The 26,935-nt window shown below is 51.5% G+C and overlaps 1 protein-coding gene across 1 annotated transcript in view; it reads right to left on the reverse strand.

Moving 5' to 3' along the window:
• Nucleotides 1-26,935, reverse strand: part of HSPA4 (heat shock protein family A (Hsp70) member 4) — a 711,161-nt gene that overhangs the window by 354,848 nt on the left and 329,378 nt on the right. The window contains exon 12 of the mRNA XM_069652484.1: nucleotides 7,558-7,739. Within this exon, the coding sequence (XP_069508585.1) occupies nucleotides 7,558-7,739 (182 nt within the window). The remainder of the gene's footprint in view (nucleotides 1-7,557; nucleotides 7,740-26,935) is intronic.

The raw sequence follows: 26,935 nt of genomic DNA on the forward strand, positions 1-26,935 counted from the left end.
CACAGGGACCATCTGAGCTGATTGATAAGTCGCAGAAGCAACGGCAACGGGGTGGAGGGACAGAGAAACAGGCCGTCCCAAGGGAATGAGAATGCATCCCCAATGCTCCTCAGCTGGGAAAACCTGCTGGCAAATCTCTGCCACTTGCTGTTCGTTGCCATTGCAAACAGATCGATGTGGGGATTGCCCCATCGTCAGAATAGAAGATCCACTTGGTCCTGCCAAAGCCCCCACTTGTTGCACGAGCGCAGCTCCCTGCTGATGGAATAGTCGATGTTCTTCACTCCTGCCAGATGAAACAGGACGAGGAACATCCCCTGGGCAACAGCCCAGTGCCATAGGTCCAGCACCTCTACGGAGCGTGCGCGGGTGGGGGCCCGACATCACGGCCGGGTCAATCTAGCTTCGCTGCCAAGGCGCCGCCCTGGGGACCTTGGCAACAAGCTCCTCCGGCCCATGTAGGCCTCCTGGGCCAAAGAGCGCGACGGTTGACGGTAAGCCGATGAGCTTCTGCCAAAGCCCTTCAAGAAACCTTGGGACTCTCCTCCGGAGGTCCGAAAGGACTGCCGCTGCAGTTGCAGGGTGCCAAAGGCACGAGCCGTCTCGGTATCTGCCTTGATTGTCTGGAGGGACTGGTCCACGGTCCTTCCGAACAAATTATCCTTGTAGAAAGGCAAGCCCAACACCCTCGACTGCACCTCCTGGTGAAAGTGTGTGGCCTTCAACCATCCCCGCCAAAGGCAAACACTGTTGCCCATTTGGAAGAATCCTGTATCCGCAATGTCTGTGGCCACTGTGATGGCATGGTCCGATGCTACCTCACCCTTCTGCAGGATCTCCAAAGCTTCCGCTCTTGTCCTCGGGAAGGCAGTCCAGGAGGGGAGCGATCTTAAACCAGAGCTCCCCGTCTTAGCGCGTCACTGTTACTCTAACCTGGAACCCACGCGGACGCCACTCAGCCCTGGTTGGATGATTTGCACTCTCTAACCCTCTCCTGGTCCTTTAAGGCCTCTGATTAAAGATGGGTCTGCAATATGGTAGAGCTGGATTCAATACCACATGGTCTATGTTTTCCCACCTCCCTTGGCCTCAACTCCTTCATCCCCCTTGGGCCCTCTCCTCACCTTAATATTGTAAAAGGTGGATTCTCCGTCCTGCTCCTCGTGGCAGGGGCACGTAGACGTGGGAGGCGAGCAGCGACCAAGTTACTTCACTGGTGCAAGCCCCACCTGTGGGAATCCAGGCCTGCTGCGACTCCGTAGGTTTGCTGCTTTACAGTCTTTATATGCAGTTATGTTCCTCTTAGCTCGAATAATAATGTCTTGCTTCTTTCCCTTTAGGTATGGAAAGGTATTTTGGTGGTGTCATGCAGTTTGAAGAGGAGCATGGGCCGGTAGGCGAAAGCGCGGTGTGCGCGATCGGTGAGTAATGCGCGATGCGCGGGCTGTTTCGCCTTTTATATTGCTAACCTGTGTCTTCTCTCTGCTTGCAGGTTGCAATGTTCCTCACAAGTTCCAGCAATGATACTGACCAGGAGAGGACTACCCAGGTAAGAATTGTGTGGCTTTCTTCATTCGGGAGGAAACGTGAGTAAACACTTACTAATGCGGTCTTTCTCCTCTTTCCAGGTTATGGTATTTCCGGGATGCATGCGGTGCCGGATGATGGAGGGCGTACCTTCAGGTGAGTTGAACTGAAGTCAGCGATGGATTGAAGACAGGATACTGTTCCAGGTAAGTTTCGTAGTGTTATTTCCCTCTCTGCAGGTCCTTTGCTTCAGGTAAGTTGGCATCAAAGAACTGGACACGGTGAGCGTTACGCTGCCCACAGCAGAATAACGCAAAGCATGTTCTGCTGTTTGGGTGCGGTTTAAATAGTCTCGGGTAAAGAAGTCCAGGTAAAATAGTACCAGGCCTGCCACACCCAAAAGACTAGACCGTATAGCTCAGTTCCTTGTAATAACTGAGCTGTGTGTGCCTCCATGTTGGCTCAACCCAAAAGTCCCCCCTCCACCAGCCCCCTCCCCCCCACCCCCCCCCAAGTTAAATAGCCCCAAGTGAATAGTCCCATTCTAATGTTGGTCTTCATGATGGTTAAGAGCCTGGCGCCAAAGGTGCCAGGACTGACTCCAAGAGAGTCTTGGATGAGGTTTTAAGGCCTTTGACCTGGCCCTAACTGGAAGGCAGACTTGCCAGTGAGGGCCAGGGCTAAGGGTCATGACAGTCACGATGGCGAGGGCGTTGGCAGTCTTGATGGTCGTCGCTGCCAATGTGATGACGTGTTGTCCCATGGCGTCCAACTTCTTCCCCTCGCTGTCCGGGGGAGAGGTTGACGCTGCATGACCCCGAGGTCCTTCCTCGACACCGAGACTACTGAATACGGGGAAGGCTGGGACCTTAAACACTTGGGTGCAGAGTCCGACACCCTGTACTTTTCGTACCGGTCCCTCTTGGCCGGGGCAGACTACTGGTTCCTCATAAGGGACAGTCCCTTGTCCCAAATGTCAGCTAACAGAGGAATCAACAGCACGGTATTCCTCTTTGACTTGCGGTGTTGGTGCAGGATTCTTTCATTTTCCTCGGGGGTCAGCTGAAACAGGTCCAAAGCCCTAGAGATCATGGCATGGAATGAGCCTATCTAGTTGGGCGGGGAGGCTCTGGGTGGTGGAGGCAGGTTGTCTCCTAACCCGCCGTCCGTGCCCGTCCGTCGCATTGTCCGGGTCCGTATCCTCCTTCGGTGGAGAGGGGGCAAAGGGTGAAAAGGTGGAGTTTGAACTCTCCTCTTCTTGGTCGGCTCCTCTGTAGGCAGAAGGGGCATCCTTGCCCGAATCTCCGAACACAAGGTGTGGAGTGCATGGAGAATGCAAGAGCACAATCAGGGAGAACTTGATTACAATTCACAATTCTGCCTGAAGTGTTCAATGGTACATTGTTTCCTCATACAAAACTCTTCTAGAAGCCCACTGTATTACCGTGGGATTGCTGGTACATCATTTCCTCATACAAAACTCTTCTAGAAGCCCACTGTATTACCGTGGGATTGCTTGTTAATCAATGTATAACCTCAACAAAATCCTCTTTACGGATGACCCTCACCTAATGTGTGGGCACCGTCCTTAGGTATAGAGGGGTGGTGCCACCTATCTGCCTGGGGATGGGAAGTGGGTGGGGAATTCTATCCCTGGTTCTGGTCCGTTTGGAATACTAAAAACACCTCCCGGTGATGGCGAATATGGGGCAGCGTCTCAAACATTAGGGCCACATTACTATGAAAAACTATTTCCCATGGTTCGTGGACCCTTCATTCTTTAATCGACCTTCAGAGAAGTGTGTGGGCCCCAAGTTGTAGATCACTTGCTCAATTTAAAAGGCCACAGGAACATGAAAAAACAGACACATGGCAGTAAATTACATTTAGACAAAAAAAATCATAAACCTTCTATTGAGGCTTCATAATTTGTATAGCAGTATGAACTCAATTGTCCAACCCTCCGGGAGCCTCTTGATGTGAACTCTAGATCATGGCCAATTTTAGAGTTCGGGTGTCAGAGTCCACAAAGGTACAGAGTTCTTGGAGAATCCGTTCTCCTTTACAAGAGCGTAGTTCCTTATTGGTATCCCAGCTTATTCTGCGGGATATCCTGCTTGAAAGGGGTAAACCGGTTTCGATGAATTTCTAGTTTAACTGTTTAACTGGCCAAAAGAGTTGCGTTGTTTGCAATTCTGGTCTGGTAAGCCGGGGAGGAGGCAACCTTTCTACCCATGGTGTAAATCTTTCCTTGTCGGGTGGGTCCTCAGAGGAAGCAAGGGGGGGCGCTTGCTCTTTTCCTGGTTGTAGTTACGACCAATGAGTCTGGCTTCAGCTGCCCTCTAATATACAGTGGATGTGAAGGTGCAAGTTTAAAGAGCTTTTCTACACGTGGGTTTATAGCCCTTGTGAGTTTTGGGGCTTCTAATGACGCTCGTTTCCTGTGCTGTATTGACTTGAGTAGAGGAATCAACAGCCATTATTTTCTTGTCCCCAAGGATTTGTTCTACAAAGTCCTTATCCTCCTGTACCTCCTGGGTGTCCATTTGAGAATGATCTGCTGCCCTGGCTAGCACTTCATTAAGAAGGGGGTTGGTTGTCAATGGGAGAACCAACGACAGGAGGGTCCTGATCAATAAGTAAGTCTACTGGATACATATTGGCTGCTGGGTCAGCCTCTTGATCCTCATTGTCCCCATAATGGTCCGCTGCCTCCTCATCGTACGTACTGTCAGAACCCTCTACAATTGAGAGGTCTTCGTTTTCGGAGTTCAGGTCATAGAGTTCTATGACTGCTACACACTGGAATTTCTGTAGGAGACCTTTTAGTAGGGGGTTGAGCAGAGACTTGAGACTCAGAGGGAGCTGTGGTGGGGGGAGTGGAAACTCTGGAAGTATGCAGGGTCCTTTTCGTAGTAATTGGCCATAAAAGACATTCTTCTCATTACCCAGTCTGTCTTGTGAAGACCATTCTGCTGAACCTTGAATTACCAAGGGTTGGAAGGAAGTCCCAAATCTTCATCTGTGGGAGGAATAACCCCAGATAACTTTGGGCCTAGCCTCTACAGGTTTATCTTTAAGAGGGGTGGGCCTAGAGTCCATAGGTTTTTCTTTATGAGGAGTCTTCTACCTATGAGGGCTTTTATCCCTATGAGGGGTCTTTGAGGATTTCTTTTTGTGTTCCTTCTCCCCCGCCCCCACCCTGGCGCCCAGAGTTGTGTTTATCCGAATCTTTGGGGCGTACTACCTGGTCTGATGCAGAGCGTCGACTTTTGGGTGTGTCAAGGGCCGCTGCTTCGTTCGCGGACGATCGGCCCTGTGATTCAGCTTTACGCGCGACACCTATGCCGTCTTTCGACGGTTGCGTCCTATCTTGTGGATATCTCTAGCAAGAGTAGCACAGGACCGGGACTCAGACCATTCCCTGGGTGTCGTGCACTGTCAACCGCTTGACCCATGTGTCAAGTCTCGATATGGGGTTGTGCGTTTAGTGGTGGATGCATTTGTTGCACTTCTGCCGCCGGCTGTGGTCCCCACAACAGGACCGCTTGCCTGTCCACTGCAGTCAGGGACCTGGGCAGAAGATGCCACCCTGTCACCCTCGTCGTCCAAAGCAGCAGCGTTGCTGCCATCACTGAAAGTACCTTCTACCTCGATGGCCTAAAGCTGCCTGGCGTAGTGTGCCCAGCGTTTTATCGATCAGTCCTTTAAAGTCTTGGGCTTGAAGAGCCTACACGCTCGGCAAGACCCCTCAATGTGGTCTCTTGGGAGACAAGTTACAGACTAAATGCTCATCGACCCAGGGATATTTCTGGTTGCACTTGAGGCAAAATTTAAATGGGGACTTGTCCATAACTGCAAACAATGGCAGATGGGCGAAAATAGTGTAAGGAAGGGGCATGTACATCCTAAAATGACCCCCCCCCCCCTACGGTCTGAGCCAAGGCCCTGAGCGGCCTTCCAAGGCCGAACGTTCCGTCGCAGTAGTCCTTCGACGGGCAGTCGGTCTTCACCGGCGTGATGTTTCGATGGTCGGTGAATTGAAGGATATAAAGAATGAACTATCGGTAATTGAAATAAGTAAATGGCTTAATGCGGAAAGAGGAACTCCACTATACGCGTCCGTCTAGAATGCCGGAATATTTATAATATAGCAAATGATGACAAACAGGAGCTACAATGTCTGTGGGCCTTAATTCCCTAGAGGGATGCACTATAATCTGGTGTGAGCGTGATTAGGGCTACCTGTATTTAAGGGGTACCCCTGTAAATTGGGTTACCTTTCAGACTCTGATGAAGAATGCAGAAAAACCGGATGTAGGACCCCCCTCAGAGGACTGGCCTCGACGCAGCTAAGCTGTTTCGGACAGTGGTCACTGCAGCATGGCAACACAGACTCACTTGTCAGTCATACTTTCCCTCCTATCTCGGGTCCCCTTGACACTAGGACTCCTTAAAATTACTGAGTTAAGTCTCAAAGGACAAACTGAAGATCCTTAAAGTTCCAGGCCTCAATGCTGAACAGCGATGTGGGCAGCACGGTAGCCCACACTCAGAGCTGGTCAGCCACAGGACTGTCATCGGAAGATGGCTCTTCACAGGGGTCCTGAGCAGACGTCAGGAATGGATGTTCCCTCCACTCCAATAGTCGCAGCACCCTCGCAGGACTGCTGAAGATCAATTGCAAAACAGGGCTCCTCCAGGACAGCAGCACATGTTGGTCGCCAGGCGTCCTTCAGATGAGTCTTCGGTCTCTTCATTGTCACATAGATGGGCAGGAGTTTTGGCTCCTTCCGGTTACTCCATAATATCTCGAGGGTGCAGGGGTACCCTTATCCTAAAAGCCAGGTGAGAGCTGAATCTCCCACTAGCCAATAGCAGAATTCGCTCCCCCGCCTCCCAGAACATCCCAGCAGTGGCACAATCAGGACCACTGGTGGGAACACTCATGCATAACACTCCGACGCACTGAAACCAACTTGTGGATTGGGACCAGACACTCCCAGCCCACATCCTGTAAGCAAACAGACTTAGCCCTCCAGTAGCCCACCAAAAGCCTCTGCTTTCCCGAGCTCTAGAAGTCCATATAAGAATTTTCCAGACCCCAGAGGCCAGGAAGAAGGCTAAAAAACAAGATGGCCAAAGGACAAGTGAAAAACCTTGTGGCACGGCCATGTTGGACACTAGCCACAGTTAGTAGCCAAGTGCAGTAAACGCGGTAAGGCTAAAACAGCTTCTCCATTTAGGACACCTAGAGTAACCAGAAATCTTTTTGAGTGTTAGTCTAGGGCAAAACCAAAAGTGTACCACATTGTACTGCATTGTAAGATGCTTTGTACAATGATACAAGTTACCAGAAGTGATAAGTTGCTAAAAGTAGCAACTGATTCACAAGACTAAGGGGAACCATGTTTCCCAGTAATGACAGCCTAAAGGACAGTCAGTTTCTCCATCAGAGATGAGAAAAAGACGGTGTAGTGAAGCGTAAGGCTTCACTGCACTGAAGAGTACAGGTCAGGATCAAAAATAAAAAGCAAAAGGTTTGGGGGTCCATAGAAATTGAAGGAAAAGTGCAGTAAAGAGAAATCTTTCCTAACACTAACCTACCTTCAGCCCCTAGATGATAGATCCAAGGCATGGAGGCCAATGCATGAAAAAGTGGATGTCAAGTGGTGCCTGAAGTCAGTGGGGTATGGCCAGACCCTGTATCACATGCCTACACACATGTTTAAATTAAAAAAGCAAAGCAGGTTTTGGTGCAAGTGTCTCAGGCCCAGTCCCTATCGAAGGGACACCCTTAGAGAGAGGTACAGAGGAAAGGCGAGTATGATCTAGAAATATAACAGTCATTTATGCGACTATTAATTCAATACAACATTCACTGCAAAAAGTTAATGGAAATACGTTGAACAGTAAAGATTATATTCATAATATCAATATTGGTACATGCCTATTAATGAAGTACACAAGCATAGATCATCAAAAGTGAAACCTTTCTGCACCATGGCCCAGAACTATTTAATATATTACCTCCTCCTCGCGTGCCGCTAGATCAGTGTCCATAGGTTCTTCATTGTCATCAGATTTCTGAATCTCAACGAGCGAGGCACTTGACACACTGAAAACTCCATGGAGATTAACACGGACTTTCACTTTAACTTTTGAACTTGATCCATCTGCCTGGGGGACAACTTTCTGAACCATAAACTGACCTGCAAGGAACAAAGGGCTTAATAGCATTTAAATGCGCAATAACAGAGGGAGAAGAAGCATAATCAATTCAACCATGTGCAAAGCATTTCAAACACCAACATGCTTTAACTTGCTTTACGTTACAGCATAGAGTGTGGTGTACAAGAATGGAGTATGTTGGAATGGGGCTTGCATGCACCTTGGGTTCTACTGTAGCCAATGCTCACAGGTACAGCATGTTCTCTAAAGTCCTACTAAGACTTCATAAAAACCATATCTGAGGCAGTACAAGACTCCACTCTTAGAATACAGCTGAACCACCGGACAACATTTGGTAGCTGAGACAGAGCAGACAACGCTCATCTTAGATAGGAGAGAGGACTGTAGCTTGGTACAAAGAAATTTTAAGTTACTTACCTTTAACTATTGTTTTCCAGCATGGGTCTGGGATGGATTCACATGCTCATCAATAACAAATACACAGCAGTAAAATTTAACACAACCACGGGAGGTGGCAAGGCTGAACAGAAGCAATTGAATTACTTCTGGATCAGACCCACCTCAAGCGAACAGGTTGAGTAGCAATGCTTGGATGACCCTGCAAACCCTGTCGGCGCAGTAGAACTTCGTGAAGGTGTGCATAGACCCCCACGTAGCAGCCCTGCAGATGTCCAGCAGGGACACACGAAAGTAAAGCCGTCGTTGCAGCGATCACTCTGGTGGAGTGGGTTCTCGGACGGCCCTGCAGTGGTCAGTTTGCCAACCGATGAAAGTGCATGATGCAGCCGGAGAACCACCTTGTGATGGAAGCCTTGGCCTTTCTATGGTTCACATGTCCAAAGTTCGCAAATAGCTGAGAAGTCCTACGAAAACACTTTGTGCGTGTTACGTAAAACTTGAGGGCACAAGCAAAGTCCAGCGAGTGCAAAGTCTTTTCTGCCGGCTACGAAGGTTTCAGGAAGAAAGCAGGCAACACCAAAGGCTTGTTGAGGTTGAATTCAGACAGAACCTTGGCATGAAAGAGGGGTGCGTACGCAGTACCCCTCTTGGATTCGTGGAAAGTCGGGTATGGCGGCTTGCAGGATAAAGCCTGGATCTCACAACACGTCTGTCATGGCTACAAGGTGTTACGGAGAATTCTCAACAATGTGCCAATTCCCTTCACTTTAGAGACCCCCAGCAACTTTGTTGGATTTTGAGGACTTGATTTTTTTACCTGGAGAGAGTGTGAGACTTTCCCCACTCATGTATTTTGAGATGCGTTTTACTTGTGATCTTTTTGCTTATGGGGTTTTAAATAACTCCATAGGCATCTTTTCATTTGTGTCACAGCATCCTCAATGCAGTCACACAGGGAAGCCTTTCCAGGCTTTCCCAGGGTTTAAATACCTTCTCTGGGAGAAACTACTGTTTTCCAGAGCAAGTAAAGTGAAATTGACTTTACTAGTCTTTTAAATTCCTAGACCCAGCACACCCCATCTTACAATAGAATGCTCGAGGGGTTACTTAGTATCCCATGTAGCAGTCCAATGCTACTACCCTTTCCTCTCAGAATGGCTGGTAGCAGTGGTTTTACAACTAACTACCATGATTTTTCCCGACCGCAACCTTTCAATACCTCAGGTAATGTTAAACTGCGGGAGCCATGTTTTTCAAGATGGTGTCCGAGCCTCTTTGTTTAAACCGGTCCCGGTCGTCTTTTTTTCATCATTTCTTTATGGAAAGGTCCTTCTAGAGTTTGTCTCTGCGCGCCAAATCAGGTTTGGTCCCTTTGTTCCTTCGCCAGGCTTCAGGTGTGAAGGCCGCCTCTGGCGCCAGAGTGTCTGGGGTGGGCATGAAGTGAGGGAAGTGCCCGAAACTCCCTGTGCTTAGTCTCCTAGGAGACCTGAATGCACTCTGGCATGATTGGCTGGCTGTCCGGCAAGGACAGCCACCCTGCTGGGTGAGTAACAGCTAAGCTGGAATGAATGGGAGAGAACTGAATAAAATGGTGAGTCTCTTGGCTTGGAAGGCAGAGTCAACCACTGGCACGAAAGAACCGAAGACTAGCTTGAAGAGGACAGCTGCTGCAACTCCTGGACCGTTGGTTTGCCTGGGGGGAGGAAGCCTTGTTACAGGTCCGAATCGCCAAGTTCACCCCGACAGAAGCCCCTGCAAGGACGACTTCTCCCTTTAAGTTGGTGGGACCAATCAACTCAACAGTAAACCACCTGGATACTCACCTCGAAGCTGGTTGACTTTCCTCAGCATGCTGCAGGAAATCATAGAACCCCGGAGGGAGACAACAGTTTGTGTGCTTGACTTACAGCTAACAGAATTGAAGTTTTGACAAGCTTTTCGACAGTTCAAGTGCAGGAGTTCCCCGACGTCCTCCCTTTTTTCCCCACGGCTGAGGCCCAGGAACAGTGAGATCTGCAGGAACGGCCAGGAACAGAAGTCATCAGCTGCCGCTTCATTTGTAAGGTACTGTAAAACCCGACAAGAGTACTTACCTCTCGCGGTGAAAGTGCTTGAAACTTTCCCAACTCACAGGTCTAATCAGCTTGTGACCCAGCATATAATTCTTCTCGCTACAAACTACTCCTAAGAACTTCTGCAAAGACTTTTCCGTTTAACTACCAGAACTGCTTTATCCAATCCAAGACATTAGCCCATTGCCTTTAGCCAAGCCTATTGAATTGAATCTTCTGTTGAACGCTAAATATTTGCACGTTCTAAGAATACTTGTAACCTTTCAGGTTCTAAATAACCTATGCCTTTTTGCTCCTCCTTCAAAGTATTCTGAATGCCTCAGAAACTTAGTGTGTACAGTACTGAAGTATGTGTGTGATATACAGTGCCTCCTTCTATTGAATGTTTTATAACTGACTGCAATAAATTAATAAGTATGTTACCAAGAAACTGAGTGTAAATTCATTTGAACACCTGTGATTGTAGACCTCTAACATTACAGCTCACATTCTCCTCGAGATAAGCATGCTGCTCAGCTCCGCTACCGAAACTGTTTAGTACAGACTTCTACCAAAGGTTGGTTTGCTTACACCTTTAGTCTTAGTTGTGTGTAGTGGTCCCCAAGGGTACTGCATACAAACTCTGCCCAACACAAGGAAAGCTGCTTTCCACGTGAGAAACTGGAGTGGGGTTCAAAGGACCCCCTCTGCCCCCCGTGAGCCTCGTCAAAACCACGTTGAGCTCCCACAACGGGGCAGGAGCCTTCAAGGGCAGGAAGGATCGGAAAAGTCCTTTCAGAAACTCCTCGACGAGCCTGTGGGACCACAGACAGGATTTCCCTGGGTATCTGGTATAGCGCGAGATGGCAGCCAGGTGTACCTTGATGGAAGTGTGAGCCAGTCCAGCTTTTTCCAAGGACAGCAAGTACTAAAGGATCTGTGGAGCCATGACCCTCAAGAGTAATCTTCTGCAATCAGCACTACAAAGCAAAACACTTGCACTTATGGTTGTAACACTTAAGTCGATGAGGCCTTGGTGAGGACGTCTCTGCAGTCTGCTGACAACTCTACCTCCAAACTCTAGGCCTGCAGGAGCCAAACCTTCAGGTTCAGCGATCCTGGGTTGCGATTCAGGATTTCCACTCCATCGCTGGTGAGCAGATTCGGAACCACCGAAAACTTGGCTGGCGGCGACGCTGAAAGGCTGATCAATGAGTTACTCACTTTAGTGACTAATGTACTCCTTGTGTATCAGCCCCTTTCCTCCATACTGTCTGGGCGGCCCTCGCTAGAGACAGGAGACAGAACCTTTTTCAGAAGAAAAAAAATAAAAATCTTCCCCCTTAAATTTAAAGGCGTGCAGGGGCACGGCCATGGGAGCATGTGCTCCCCTGACTCCGCCCACCAGAACCACTTCTCGTTCCCCAATGACGCGTCGACAATATTACTAATGCCACCAGTTTTATTAGAGGGGGGGCGTATGGAGGAAAGGGGACTATGGACTAGGAGTACGTTAGTCACTACGGTGAGTAATTTATAATTACATCCTGTCCCCTTTCCCCCATACTCTGGGCAATTACAACTGAATGTAGGCCCAAGGTGGAGAGGTGACCCTCAAGAAAACAAGCTCCTTAACAGCCGCGTCTGGCCTAGAGCAGGCATCCATACAGTAGTGCTCGCAGAAAGTCAAAGCAGTGGCCCGCATGGCTGCCCTGCTGATGACCTGGCATGGAATGTGCCTCTCGAATGCGCCTCTGGAATGCGACTGTGGTCTTGGCTCTGATAGCGTGGGCATGCATATTTGCTGGAAGTGGCTTGTGCTGCCCCTCATAGGCCTCCTTAATGGCCGAAACCATCCACCTTGCTATGGGGGCCTTGACTCCCTCCCCGAAAATGACAGAACCTCAGACGTGCAGCAGCTCTTAGTTCTAGCCAGGTAGAATTTTAGAGCGTGCCCAACATCTAGACAGTGCAGGTCTGTCTGAGCATCGTCCTTAGGGTCCGCGAAAAAAAGTGGGTAGCACCATCTCATTTAGGTTCAGGTGGAACGAAGAGACTACTTTAGGCAAGAACGCAGGATTTGTTCTAAGGACCACCTTGTCCCTATGAAAGGTAGTGTAAGGCTCAGAAGCCACCAGAGCTTGGATCTCGCCCACGCGGCGTGCAGAAGTAAGACCCCAGCAAGAGGGCTGTCTTAATGGTGACCAGCCTGATGTCCGTGGACACCATTGGCGCAAAGGGTTTATGCGCCAAGGCGCCCTACATTGTTGAGGTACCTACAGGGTGTGGCTTCTTGATAGGCAGGTAGAGCCTGGTAAGGCCCGCAAAAGTCTTAACCACCGGGTTGTAGAAAGAGAAAACTTCCTCCTCAGAGTTCCGATAGGTTCCGATGGTTGCCAAATAGTTGCAGCAGGTGTCTATTCGCACCCCTGAGTGGGCGAGGTGTGCAGAGAATGATCGCATGTCGGATCGACCTCCTTAGACTCAGCCCAGTGGCAAAACCTAGACCAGTTGCTTTTGTACTGGCTCCTTGTAGCATCGTTCCGAGCACCCTGTATGATGTCTAGGTTAGCTTGTGAAAGATGCAGATGCTTCAATGTGACCCGTTTAGGAACCACGCTGCGAGGGACAACTTCTGCGAGGTGGGGTGGATGAGCCTGCCCCCTTGCTGCGATAAGAGATGAGCTGGGCCCAAGGGAAGGTGAATCAGAGGCTGGTCCGATAGGCTGAGCAGCTCCGAGAGCCATGCTCTCGCCGGCCACCACAGAGCTATCAGAAAGATACTGAGGTGTCGAGACTCCCCTGGTACACAGGGGGATCTGCAAGATAAGTGAGTGGGAGGAAATGCACATGTGTTCATGCTGTTCCACTAACTAATGTATAGCCCAGGGAGCCTAGGCTCTGTCCCTGCCAGAAAGCGAACTGAGGGCACTTCCTGTTGCACCAGGTGGCAAAGAGATCCACCTGGGGGTGCCCCCCATCAGCTGAAGATCCCCTGAAGGACCTGATCATTTGATTGCCATTCATAATAGTCCACCCCCAATCTGCGGAGCGTGTCCACCTACAGGTTGGACTGCCCGGGAGGTGGATTGCCCTAAAGTGAATGTTCTTCTCCAGAGCCCACTCCCAAATGCTGACTGCAAGGCTGCATAGGTGAGGGGACTTGGTGCCACCCTGCTTGTTGATGTAATACATGGTGGAGTTGTCCGTTTGAATGAGGAACATCTTGCCACCGATAAGCAGCAGAAAGGCTTTGAGAGCGAGCCAGATCGCATTGAGCTATAGCCAATTGAAATGGGCCTCCTGTTCCTGAAGAGACCAAACACCATGGACGCTGTGGCTGTCCAGGGTAGCCCCCCCCCAGCCATCCAAGGGAGAATCTTTGGTGATGGAAAGCTGTGGTGCTGATTGCCAGAAGGGTCTGCCTGTCCTCAAGTTGCAGTCTGTGCTCCACCAGAGAAGGTCCTGGTGGAGAAAAGGAGGAAAGTTGACGAGTTTCGCCTGGGAACCCCGCTCCTGACTCCATGAGGCTTCGAAGTGCAGCTGTAATCTTCTCATTTTGAGCCTTGTGTATGGCACTGCCAGTAGACATGCCACCAGGATACCCAAGATGTGCTGGTAGTACCATGCGGAGTCACCGCTCTGCTGAGAAAATGACCTGCGGCCCTCTTGATGGTTGGGATCTTGTCCTCTGAGAGAAAAACAAGTTACTCTCTTACCTGGTAATGTTCTTTCGATGGGATGGTCCGACGACATATTCCATATCTATGACAGGTAATGTCCACAGCTGTGCTGCTTCGGAAAATTTTCGGCGTCTGCGTCGATGCGCCGCCCTCGAGGACCTCCTCCGACGTCACCCGATGTGATAAGTAAGATGCACGACGCCCGTAGCCTCAGTTGTAGTTTTTTCCCCCAGAACGTGTGACATCAGTTTTCTGCCAGTCAGACACACAAGGCCTTGCAGAACGCAAGCTGCAATCGCATAAGAAATTCTGCAGCGAGGAAGGTAGGGAGGGATTGATATGGAATACTTCGTCGGACCATCCCATCGAAAGAACGTTACCAGGTAAGAGAGTAACTTGTTCGTCGAGGGGATTGGGTCCTCCGACGTATTCCATATCTAGGACAGGCTCCCAAAGCAGTACCAATGCAAGGAGGTGGGAAAAGAGTTTAGAACACAAATTTAGCATGCCCAATCAAATTGCGGAATAAAGGACTGCCTTGCCAAAGGCCAGATCCTGCCCTCGGATGGAATAGTGGCGTACAAAGTATGTACCGAAGCCCAGATGGCTGCATCACAGAATTGACGAATAGGAACACCCCTCTGCAGAGCAGTAGACGCAGCCAATCCCCTGGTAGAATGGGCCCACAAGCCAGGCGGAGGGGCCCTTCCCCGTCAAGCGGCAACACTCAGAGATAGCTAAAATAATCCAACGAGACAAAGTCTGTTTCGTCACAGCTTGTCCCAAACGCTTTCCAGCGTAACCAATGAAAAGTTGATTGTCCACTCTGACCCGGGACATGCGCAAAATATAAAAGCTCAACGCTCTCCTAGGATCAAGACTATGAAGCCTCTCCTCTTCCTTACCAGGATGTAGAGGATAGAACGCCGGAAGAACAACCTTCTGGCTCAAATAAAATTCCGAAACCACCTTTGGAAGAAAGGAAGGACAACCTTGTCCTTATGAAACACAGTGAAGGGTGGCTTAACTGCAAGTGCCTGTAACTCACTCACTCTGCGAGCGGAAATAACCGCAAACAAAAATACGGTTTTCAGAGTTAACAGTCTCAAAGGGCAAGAATGCAAAGGCTCAAACGGAGCACCCATAAGAAACAGAACAAGGTTCAAATCCCAATCGGGTACCAGAAAAGGTGACGGAGGGAACACATTAGTGAGCCCTTTCAAAAACGGAGAAATCAAAGGAATATTAAAATGGGAACATTCTTCAGACGAGCGCTTAAATATGGACAGCGCCACCAGGTAACCTTTAATGGTCGCCACTTGCAAGCCTCTGTGGGCCAAGGAAAGCAAAAAAGACAGAACCATGGGAATATCACATGCAAAAGGATCCACATTCTTAACTCTGCACCAGTTGCAGAACTTCTGCCAACGGCAACGGGACAGAGACTGTGTCGCCGGCCGCCTGGCCGAGAGCAACACCTCCATCATGTCTTCAGGGAGGTCCCAATCCTTATACCTCAACCTTTCAGAAGCCAAGCGTGAAGGTTGAGGGATCTGACCTCTGGATGGAGAACCGGACCCCCCTCCCGTGAGAGCAGATCGTCTTTGTATGGAAGACGACGTGGAGGGCAGATGGACAAATCGAGAAGGTCCGGGTACCACGTCCTCCGGGCCCACGCTGGAGCAATGAGGATCATCCGGGAACCGAACCTCTGCAGTACTTGAGGGATGACAGGGACTGGAGGAAACGTGTACAGCTGTGGGAATGACCACTCCACCACGAACATGTCTCCTAAGGCTCCTTTTGGAGGAAATTCCCACGAGCAGAACCTTTCGCACGTCCGGTTGACACTGGAGGCGAAGCGATCCACTTGAGGGGTCCCCCAAAGGGCGAAGATCTCCAGGAAAATCTCCTGAGCCAGCTCCCACTCGTGAGAGATCGTGCTCTGCCTGCTCAGAGCATCCGCCGTCTCGTTGTCGTCTCCGGCCAGATGAACAGCCGAGATCGAAACTTCCTGCTGAGTAGCCCAGAACTCGAGCTGCATCGCCTCCCTGCACAGAGGAAGTGACCCTGCCCCCCCCTTTTTGTTGAGGTAGTGCATGGCCACCTTGTTGTCCTTTAGAATCAGGACACTTTCCTCGCACAGTCGTCAGAAAAGCTTTCAGGGCTAGCCTGACGGCCCTCAGCTCCAACAGATTGATATGGAGTCTGGACTCTGACCGAGACCAACGACCGCAGACTGTCAACTTGTTGGCATGAGCTCCCCATCCCGTGAGTGATGCGTCCGTCACGATCGCCACCTCCGGCCAGGGCAGCCAAAATTGGGCCCCCTTCATCCGATTGCCTTCGGCGGCACCTGAACAGAGTCCGACATCCTGCCGGAGGACAGACCACTGGAGCTTGAGTGCCCATTGCAAAGATCTCATCCGCAACCTGGCCTCTGGCACCAGAAGAATGCAGGATGCCATGAGGCCGAGCAGTCTCAAGAACTCGGACGCTGGGAGAGGGTGTTCAAGTTGAAACTTGTGCACCATCTGCTGAATGTGAAGAGCCCTCACCTGGGGAGGAAAACACAGCCCCAGGGATGTGTCGAGCACCGCTCCGATGTACTGGAGCCGCTGTGTTGGCGTCAAATGGGACTTCTTTAAATTGAGGGAGAAGCCCAGCTTGTGAAGGGAGTGGCAGGTGACGGACAGATGATCCAGCACTTGCTCTGAGAGCTCCCCCTGATCAATCAATCATCCAGGTAGGGGTAGACGGGAATCCCCCTTTGCTGAGATGCGCTGCCACCACCACCACCATGAGCTTGGTGAAAACCCTCGGGGGGGGAGGTCAATCCGAACGGCAGGACCCGAAACTGAAAGTGCGAGTCGCCAACCGCGAACCTCAGGTACTTATTGTGCTTGGGATGGATCGGCACATGGAAGTAAGCGTCCTTGAGGTCGAGAGACACCAACCAGTCCTGAAGTTGAAGGGCCTGGAGGACTTGAGAGAGAGAGAGAGAGAGAGAGAAACCATCTTGAACTTGTCCTTCCTGAGGAGTTTGTTCAAACCGCGCAAGTCCATGATGGGTCTCAATCCCCCGTCTTTCTTCGAAATCAAAAAATAAGGGGAATACCATCCCTTGTTCCTCTCCACTACAGGCACCAGTTCTATGGCGCCTTTCTCCAGCAGGGCTTGAATTGCCTGCGCAAGGAGCGGATCCGGACTCTTCAAAGAGGTTCCCAGGTGGATTGTCATGAGGCCTCTGCCGAAAAAGAAGACCGTAGCCGTGGGTTATGATCTCCATAACCCACACATCTGAAGTAATGGCACGCCACTCTACAAGATGCTGCGCCAGCCTTCCCCCAACCCGCGAACCATGGCACCTGGCCTCATGACGGAGTAGTAGCGGCTGCGGCGTTGCCTGAGGGCAACGAGGCAACTGCCCGAGCAGGCTTGGCAGCTCGAGTAGCCCATTTTCCACCTCTGGCACTCTTAAGGTGGCCTCTTTGACTGGCAGCTCCTCTCGCTTTACTGAAGGACGAGTAATAGCGAAAGGAACCTCCCCTCCATTTTTGTCCCCTAGGCCAAAAAGGCAGAGGTTGTCAAACTGCAGCGCCCAACGACTTTGCTGCAGCTTTGGAGGTCTGCAACCTCTCAAGGCTCTCGTCAGCCTTGCTGCCAAAAAGATGTTCACCGTCAAAAGGCATGTTGAAAAGCCGGGACTGCACATCAGGAGCTAACCCAGACTTCCGCAACCACGCAAACCTGCGTATTACGGTGCTCGCCGCCATGGACCTGCTGACACAATCTGCCATGTCCAAACCAGACTGAACGGCCTCACACATGGCATCCTTGCCATCCTGAACCATAGCAAGGAAACCATCCCGTTCGTCCCCTTCGGGAATATGTTCAGCCGCTAATGCAACACAGTTCCACAGAGTGTGTGAAACGAGACAAGGCACATATGGAGTTGGCCGCTGAAGTGCCATACCCCCTGAAGAAAACACTTTCTTCGCCCAGCCATCCAAACGTTTGTCGTCCCTATCCGGAGGGATGGTAGGATAAGACGCCTGCTTTGCCGGGGCCGTAGCCGCCTGCACCACCAAACTCTCTGGAGTGGGGTGCCTGGACAAGTAGCAGGGGTCGCTACTGGCTGGACAGTATCTTCGCGACAAAGACTTGGCCACTGCCGGGAGACTCTCCGGAGCAGTCCAAGCCGCCGCCACCCTTCTTTGCAGAGCCATATGAAACGGCAGTACCGGGTCAGTGGGGGGACCCAGATCAAGGATGTCCGTAAAATCATCCTGAACAAACTCCCCTGGGGGAGCCGACCATCCCAAGTACTCGGTGACCCGAGACATAAGGCACCGGTACGAAGAATCGGCATGAGTGCCAGGCTCCGGCCTACAAAACTCCACCTCCGGAGAGGTGTTCAGTCCACTGGCATCATGCAGTGGCTGCCTCAGGTCATCAAACTGGCTATTGCCCGAGAGAAACTCATCTGGCACCAGAACCAAGCCTTCATCAGAGCCTTCATCACCCTCTGAAATGTACTCCAGGCGGTGAGAGGAAGACACCTGGGGACCAAAGATATGCCTGACCTTAGCCAAGCCTTTCTAGGGGCTACCCCCGTGTCACAGGGCCCCTCCGACACCACCACCTCGAAAGGCGTCGAGGGCGGCGACTCGTTCGGCGCCGAGAGAATCTGCATAGAGATCGAGTGAATCGGCGTCAATGTCATCTGCAGTGCCGCCAGCATCAACAGGATCGACAGGCCTCGAAGCCGGAGCTCCGAGCGTGCCTCTCGACGACCTAGGCGCTGACAGTGTCGACGACCCCCTCGGAGGCGGAGCCTCGAGAGAGATCGTCCGCCACAGGCGTCGACGTCTTCGAAGACGTCACAGGATCACACGGTCTCAAGCGCGTCGAGGACCGGGACCTGGAATGGGCATGGCGAGAACAGCTACCCTTGACAGAGCAGGACCTGTCCCGCAAGCCGTGCCAACCACCCGAGCCCGAAGACGTACGAGCGGCGTCTCTCGACCGGTGCCGACCGACCCCACTCGGAGGCGCGGACGGACCGGTGCCCTGCGATTTGAGAATCGGCAACATTTTCTTCCTGAAGGAAGCCCATTCCTCCGGTGTCGCTTGCATGGGATAAGCGACCGGCCAACGGGCAGAGTCCTCGAAAGAGGACGGGGAAGGCGACCGATGCCGGCGCTTCCGGGAATGCCTCGAAGAGGCAGAGGAGTGGCAAGACCGACTCCTGGAAGGAGACCCACTGGACGTCCGATGATGACGCGGAGAGTCGCCTCTCAAGTCATCCGTCCAAAGCCCCGTAGACCTCGACTTCCGGGGCTTAGACACCCGACCTACCGACGACAACTTCTTGCGCTTCCTGCAAGGCCTTGCCAGTGAGCGACTCGCAGTCGACCCAGTCGTCCGTATCGTGGGCCTCCCCGAGGCACCAGAGGCAGGCGTCGTGCGAGTCCGTGACCGAAATCTTGGACCCACAGTCCCCACATTTCTTGAAGCCCAGATGCGGGGTGGAAGACGAGGTAGACATCGTTGCGAACAGGCTTTTTTCACAAAAACCGAACAGGTTCAAAGAACCGAGAAGAATACAACAAACTCCCAAAGAGTCGAGGCGTACCGAGATTCACGAAGCGAACACGTTCGTGGAAAAAAATGGAACTGAGGCTACTGGTGTCGTGCGTCCTACTTATCAAATTGGGTGACGTCGGCCGTCGGAGGAGGTCCTCGGGGATGGCGCATCCACATCGAGGCAGAACATTTTCCGAAGCAGCACAGCTGTGGACATTACCTGTCAGATATGTAATACGTCAGAGGACCCAATCCCCTCGAAACACTTTTGGAGCTGGTATCCCAGATGAGGCCCAGGAACGTTAAGACTCTGCGTAGGCTCCAGCTGTGACTTCTTGAGATTGATGGAAAATCCCAATTCGTGTAGCGTATTCCTGAGGGCGGAGGTGGTGTGCTTGACTGCCTCCGGGGATCTCGCCCCGATGAGCAAATCTTTTGGTATGGATAGACATGTTGACCTTGGCTCCAAGAAGGGCTGACACTGCATTCAGCCTGGTAAAGAGCCTGGGGCCTGAATTGAGGCCAAAGGGTAGAAACTTGTATTGACAATGGAAGCCCATGATCCTGAAACTCAAAGAACTGATGAGGCTGCCAAATCGGGACGTGTAGGTATGCGTCCTTCAGATCCAGGGAGCACATCCAGTCTCCCTTGTACAGTGTGTCTGCTATAAGCGCTGGTGTAACCATCTTGACCTTTTGAAGGTCCAACTCAACTCTCAGGCCAGCCTGGTTCTTGTGTATGGGGAACATACTTGAGCAGAAATACTGCCTTGCCCTCTACAAGTGATCGAATTTCCACCAACAGAGTTGTTGTGCCAATCTGTGGGAGTGGAGAAGAGGGAGGAGGCGGTAGCCCATGGACATAACCGATAGGTTCCAGGTGTCCGAGCACCAATAATGTAAGGTCAAGCCTGCTGTGCAAGCCTCCAACTGAGAAACGTGGACCTGGAGGAGGATGTTATGCCTTAACCGGCTGAGGAGGGGGAAGGAAAGAAGCCCTTGTGTTTGCAGCGGTGCCGACTTAGCGATCGTCCGGCAACCTGGACCTACATTCCTGGAAGCCCTGGAACCTGCCCAATGCCTGCCCCTTGTTGGGACGCTAGTGCGTCTGGCTGTACATCTTGGGCTTTGTCTTCGTGAGGATAGATAAGGTTTCGCAGTCTGGGAACTATTATTATCATCAAGTTCCACATCGGTGGTAGAATGCAAGGTTGCTACCCTCGAATGGAAAGTCCAATATGTGCTCCTGGACATCCGGGTTCAATTTGATAGCCCGCAACCAGACCGTCCGGATGTCCGTGGCGATGCAGATGGTCTATATGCACCACTGTGGACTCCATGATGTCTTGAGCCACCATCTTTGCTTCTGCCAGCACCACCTTGAAGCGTGCCCGACTGTGTACCAGAAGTTCCAGAAGGAAGTCCGCTATTTCCCACCAAAGCTTTTTGTTAATGTCTGCGAGCATGGCATCTGCATTAGAATGACTAAGGTGCAGCGAGGCGTTGGAATAGACCTTTCCATATGCCTCCAAGATCTTATCCTTGCCGAGCAGAGCCGAGGTGGTCGAGGTTGACTGTGGCTTCGAGTAGATAGAGGCCACGGCAATCACGGAAGAGTGTGGTTGAGGATGTGCCAACAGCAAGATTATCCCCCTTCAATTGCCTGTACTTGGCATCGAGGTGCCAGTTGGTGGGCTGTACCAAATGGGGTTTAAGCCATCCTTTTTGGCCAACGCGAGAACGTCTTTCTGCATCAGAATCCCCGCTCTAGCCGTGGGCCGTAGAGAGGACCTCGGCCAGTACCCACGCCTCTGGTGGTTTAACATTGGGTTGTGGATGCCCCAAGTATTCAGCCAGACCTGCGAGCCGTTCATGGAATGCCTTGGCAGAAACCGGAGTTTCTGGGTCTTTCTCCTCATCTGTGTCCACCAGGGAGGCCTGCCGATCTGGGACAGGTGGCGGAGTACTGGGCTCCGCAGGCTGAGGTGTGTAGACTGGTGGCTGGTATGGAACCTCCTGGGGTGCAGGAGGCAGAGGAGCGGGAATCATGGGTGCCGGTGCAGTCAGCTGGCGCTGAGCGGGGGCCTGGGGCACTGGAGCATAGGAGGAATGACTATGGGCGCAGGTGGCAGGACCAGAGGCAAGATGTCCCTGATCATATCCCGAAGGATGATCCCATCTGAGGGGGATCTCATAAGCGTGAGGAATTTCTCAAAAATCCCTTCCTCACAGGCCAGTAGGGCCCCGAGGTCTGGGCGTACTCTGCCTTGCTGGTTGTGTGGTGTATCTGCCCTGCAACGCTAAATATGATGTAGGCCACGTACCTGGCAAAGACCAGTCCCACCTCAAAACGCGTTCTCCCACCTGCTCCCCAATAGAGGACCGTATTGGACGAGCATCCATCTTCTCTGGCGCAGCAGCCATTTTGTCAGGCTGCATGACACTTGCCTTGCCACACTAGGCCCGGACTCTTCCAGGACTCTTGGCGGTGGAGTTTGAGGACTACCCTGCACCTCAGGACGGGGCCTGTGTTGCTGGTAGCACTGCATACAAGCACCCCCTCAGACATTTGTCAGGTAGTAGGGCATAGCCCCTCGAGTGGACACCCGTCAGAAGAACCCTGCGGTCCCTCAGCAATGTCAATGTCACCAGCAGGATGTAGCGACCCCTCTGCCTGGCGGCCGGTAGCTGAAGCAGCCTTGGTAGCCATGCTGGTGTTAGAACCTGGACAGTCCCTCCCACTCAGACGCTTCCTTGGGAAGGAGTAGCCCTTGCGGGTGCAGATGACAGAAAGTGGGCCTACCTTGGGCTTTGACTTGTGCTTGTTGAAGTCCTTCAAGTCCTCTGGAGGCGATCATTCGAAAAAAAAAAAGCTCCCTCCACCGAGCTAACCTGTTCTTCAGAGCGTGCGGTGTAAACCTGTCACAACCCTCCCAGCCGCGATCAGGACGAGGCAGAGGAGGCAAAGAGCATGTGGGTTGGACGTAGGGAAGACACCTTCGCAAGCTGGACACCTGTTTAAGCCCAAAGACGTCAACATGTGCCGAGGAGGAGCGTGGTGCTACCGAGTACCTGATTAAAGACAAAAGACAGAATCCGGGTAAGAGCACATGGAATTACAAGGCCGAAGCCAAACCCAGGAGTGCTGATGAAAGCAGTCCGGTCCAGTCGACGCAGAAGAGAGGACTGGGTTAGTGGCGCCAGTGCTCAGAGTCAGGGGAGCTCATGCTCCCAGGGACACGCACCTGCATGTCTCTAAATTTAAAGGGGAAGAAGATTTTTTTCTGGTGGAAACTGTTCTGTCTCCCGTCACTAGAGAGGGATGCCCAGAGAGTATGGAGGAAAGGGGACGGGCCATAGGGGTAGATCAGATACTAAATCTGCCCTCGGCCATGCCGAGGCGATGAGTATCATCCTGCATCACTGTCCTGAGTGTTGACACATACGAGAGGGAACAGGTATATGCATACAGAAACAGCCCTTCCCAAGGCAAGGAGAAAGTGTACCATAGACTAATCGGCTGACTGAATCAGCTGTCGAACCTCTGGCATTTGGAGTTTGCCACTGTGGAAAATAGACCATTCTGGGGTCTGCCCCATTGGACGAAAAAGGAGGCCCACCCGACCCTGACAAAGTTCTCACTCTCGAATGCCTGGGCACTCTGGCACCTGCGGCGATCACGATGCTCTTGGGTTTCATTGCACTTATTTTTTCGTTCAACTGGCACTTCTTTATGGAATTTACTTGTGCGAATTATACCCATATATGGCCCCAGATGGCACACCTTTGGGCCTCTTTCTATTCATTATTTTTCCTTGGAACTGGAGTATTTACGTTAAGATGGGGTCAGCCTACCCCTAGATGGCGCCAAGTGGCACCTTATAAAGATGAGATGCATGAATGTATTTAAAACAGAGGGTTTCGCTTTCCGGTTCATGGATAGTGTCAGGCAACTCCACTCGAGGAGCGCGGACTGTTGGATGCAGCAGCATCTGCTTTTCCAGGTAAAAAATGCTTTCTTCAAACTATTCAAGAGATTGATTAGTGTGTGTTCCGTTGTTGCAGACACTAGCTACAGGAGACATTTCCCCAGTGTCAGGTGTCATCTGTTGACAAATGCTGGTTTCAAAAACTTCATTTTGCAGGGCACTAAAGGATTCAAAGTGGAAGGCGGACGGTGGTCTGGGATTCCAGTTTGGACTAATTCATTAGAGCGGCATTCTTAATAGCATTGAGGTAAAATAGCTTTTCTTTTACTACATGAGTGATACCACTGTTAAGATTTAATTTCAATTTTATAGAGGTTAATCTACTGAAAGGACTTCCTTTACACTTTCTACCCCTCTCTCTAGAGGCTTGCTCTGCATCAAGCCAAACGACAGTAGCGATATTTTGACTTTTGATGAATTTGTTTTGGATACTTAAAAACAGCGTTTTTTACGAACACATCTGTATGTTTTGAGGAAAAGGGGTATTTTGATTAAAATGTGTTGGTTACAATCTAGAGATAATCAAAATATATTTTTAGAGATCAATGTGAAGATAGTCAGACCTTGTGTCCACAACAGGGCGAGTGTTCAAGTAAAGTTCCGGGCTAGTATATGTTTTAACACATACACCAGTATATGAAGTTCTCACTTGATGCAGAAGCGCAGTACCATGGCGAGGGAGTCTGCAATGGTGTTCTCAAATCCCCCCAGGTGGAGAGGGACGAGGAACATCCCAGTCTAGGGCCCAGTGCCACAAGTACTGTGCTTCTTTGGAGAGCACCTAGAATAGAGTGCCCCTTGCTTCCCGATGTAGAACATGGTGGTGGTGTTGTCCGTGAAGATCCTCACCACCTTGCCTTTCAGACGTAGGTACAACTTGAGGGCCTAGTAGCTCCAAGATGTTGATCTGCAGATCCTCCTCCGCCGGCAGCCACAGGCCTCTGGCGTGCAGTCATCCGGTGTCCACCCTAACCTTCCAGAGAGGCGTCTGTGGTGACAGTGTCCAGGTATGAGGGCGAGGGGGTGTTGAAATCCCGTGCTTGGATATTCCCTGTCTGGACAAGAATACTTTTTAAAAGAAGAACAGTTCACATACAAACTACTTCTCTAAACCAATCACTATACTCTGGGTCCTACTGCCCTCAACCAATGACAATCCTCTCCCTAAGCCCCCTCACCCCCCTGGTATCCATCTTCAGATTTTTACTGCACAGTCAAGTGTTGGGAGTCCTCAAGTTTTGCTCTGTGAGCTACTTCTACAGTTTTTTGGTTTTTCAAAAGAAAAGTTTCTATTTTTGTCTAAGAGAACCTGTGTGCTCTTCTCTCCACTTCCTGACAGCGGGGATCCGTTTTTCAGTGAATTTCAGCACCACCTCAAGGGCAAGGATGGATGAAGTTTTTTTTTTTAAAAGTTTCTAAAAGGCAATCGGCCTACTCTGCACCTCTGGCCATGACGGAGAAGTAGTAAGACCCCTTTTCAAGCTCTGCACCAGATGCAGACTACGAAATGTTTGTGGAGGACAACACCTTGAATGCCTCTACTGCCTTCACATGGACCACAAAGAAGGAGAGTGCGAGATCTGCCTCGGCTTCTCCAAGAAAACAAAGGATCGACACAGACTCATGGCAAGGCTAAACGCCAAGGCCTCTGCCCCAAGCGTGGTCATGCCTCACACAGGACCGGCCAGTCCGAGGAGCGGGCTCCCAAGTCCTTTGAGGGTGCCCCATCTGTGGGGGCTCAAGACAAGGCCAAGCACAGAGTCCAGTTCTGTCGCGGTCGCCACACAAGCGGTTCCCTCGATGAACCGGGCACGATCAACATCACCATCCACCCCCATCACAAGACAGCGATCGAGCTCCTCAAAGAGGAAAGCATCCAACTGGGCTAAGCTGCGGGAGAAAAGGGCAGCCGACCTGCACAAGGAGGAACAGGTGGCGCAGGAGAAATCTACGTCGATGATCGAGCTGGTGGCAGCTGCTCTCACGAAGGCCAAAGGAGCTGACCCTGTAAAGGCAGCCCCTGCTGCGCCCAGCGTGTCCCTGCCTCTGAGGCGGGAGGCCTCCACTGGGGCAGCGGTAAAGCCTACGGCCATGCCGCCTGAGCCCGGCCCGGCCCCTCGGGGAGCAAAAGGTGCAGGGGAGGATGAAGTCCCAGGTCATGCCCCAGCTCAGCTGAGAGATGGATCCGTAGACATTATTTCGACCCTACACACTGTCAGAAATCCTGGGGCCCCGGATCAGTGTCCGGCTAAAAAGAGGCGCACCACCCGACGCCCCTGTATCACCCTCCACATCTGCATCAGGTGCCCTCCCCCCAGTGGACACTGGGACCGACATGAGCACAGCGACAGATGACATTGTCAAGGTGGGCGGATCTGCGCAACAGAAGGGGTCCCACAAGAAGAGGTGGGGTAATTTCATACCATGGTGGCCAAAGCTTCTGATCTTTTACAGTTTAAGCCTGAGGAAACCAAGGAGGGGTTCCTACACCAGAGGCACACGGCCAAGAGGAAGACCATCACGTTGGTACCCCTCCTGGACGACGTGTGGGAGGAGGGCCTGGCTCTTTTGAAGAATCCTTGTCCAGTCCCCCAAAGCAGGATAGACTGTAGAAAAAGTATTGAGAGCCGGAGTCTGCCCCCAGGTGTCTGCGGTTGCAACCGTCGCTGGATTAAGTGGTTTTGGTGAACGCGAATAAGATCTGCAAACCCTTCCTCGCCATCCCCAGTCCCTCCGGACAGCGAGGGGAAGACGTTGGACGCCATGCGGAGTAAGGAACAAGTTACTTTGCTGTAACTGTTCTCCAACATGGGTCTGGCATGGATTCACATGCTCATGAATATTCCCCGTCGTCAGGCTGGGAATCCTCGGTAAAGAAAAAACCAGTATCAGTTTCGTTTCTGATCCGTCTTTCTTAGTAGTAACCAATTACTGATCTCTGGGTCATACTGCCCCCAGCCAATGACTGCCCTCTCCCTAAGCCCCGCCTCTGGCAGCCATCCTCAGATTTGGTAGCACATCAAGTGGCAGTATGACCAAGTGAAGAGCCGCAGAGGGGTAGTTGGGAGGGTTCGGATATGAATCCATGCCAGACCCATGCTGGAGAACAACAGATACAAGTAAGTAACTTGTTCCTTCTCCAGCATGGGGTCTGGCATGGATTCACATGCTCATGAATAAAAGAATACATAGGAGTATACACATGCACAACCACAGGAGGTGGCAACAGGCTCAACATTAAGCAATACAACAACTCAACATTAAGCATCTCTTACCTCCTCACCAGGCTCACCTTAAGTGAACAGGTTGCGCAGCACTGCTTGGCCAACCCTGGACTCCTCCCTGGAGTCCCGATCGACGCAGTAGAATCTTGTGAAGGTGTGCGTCGACCTCCACGTAGCAGCCCTGCAGATGTCCAGCAGGGGCACACCAGACAGGAACGCCGTGGTAGCAGCGATCCCTCTGGTCGAGTGGGCTCTCGGACGGACGGGCAGCGGACGGTTTG

The sequence above is a fragment of the Ambystoma mexicanum genome, chromosome 3p, assembly GCF_040938575.1.
Source record: "Ambystoma mexicanum isolate Mex_15411 chromosome 3p, UKY_AmexF1_1, whole genome shotgun sequence".
Taxonomy (NCBI): Eukaryota; Metazoa; Chordata; class Amphibia; order Caudata; family Ambystomatidae; genus Ambystoma; species Ambystoma mexicanum.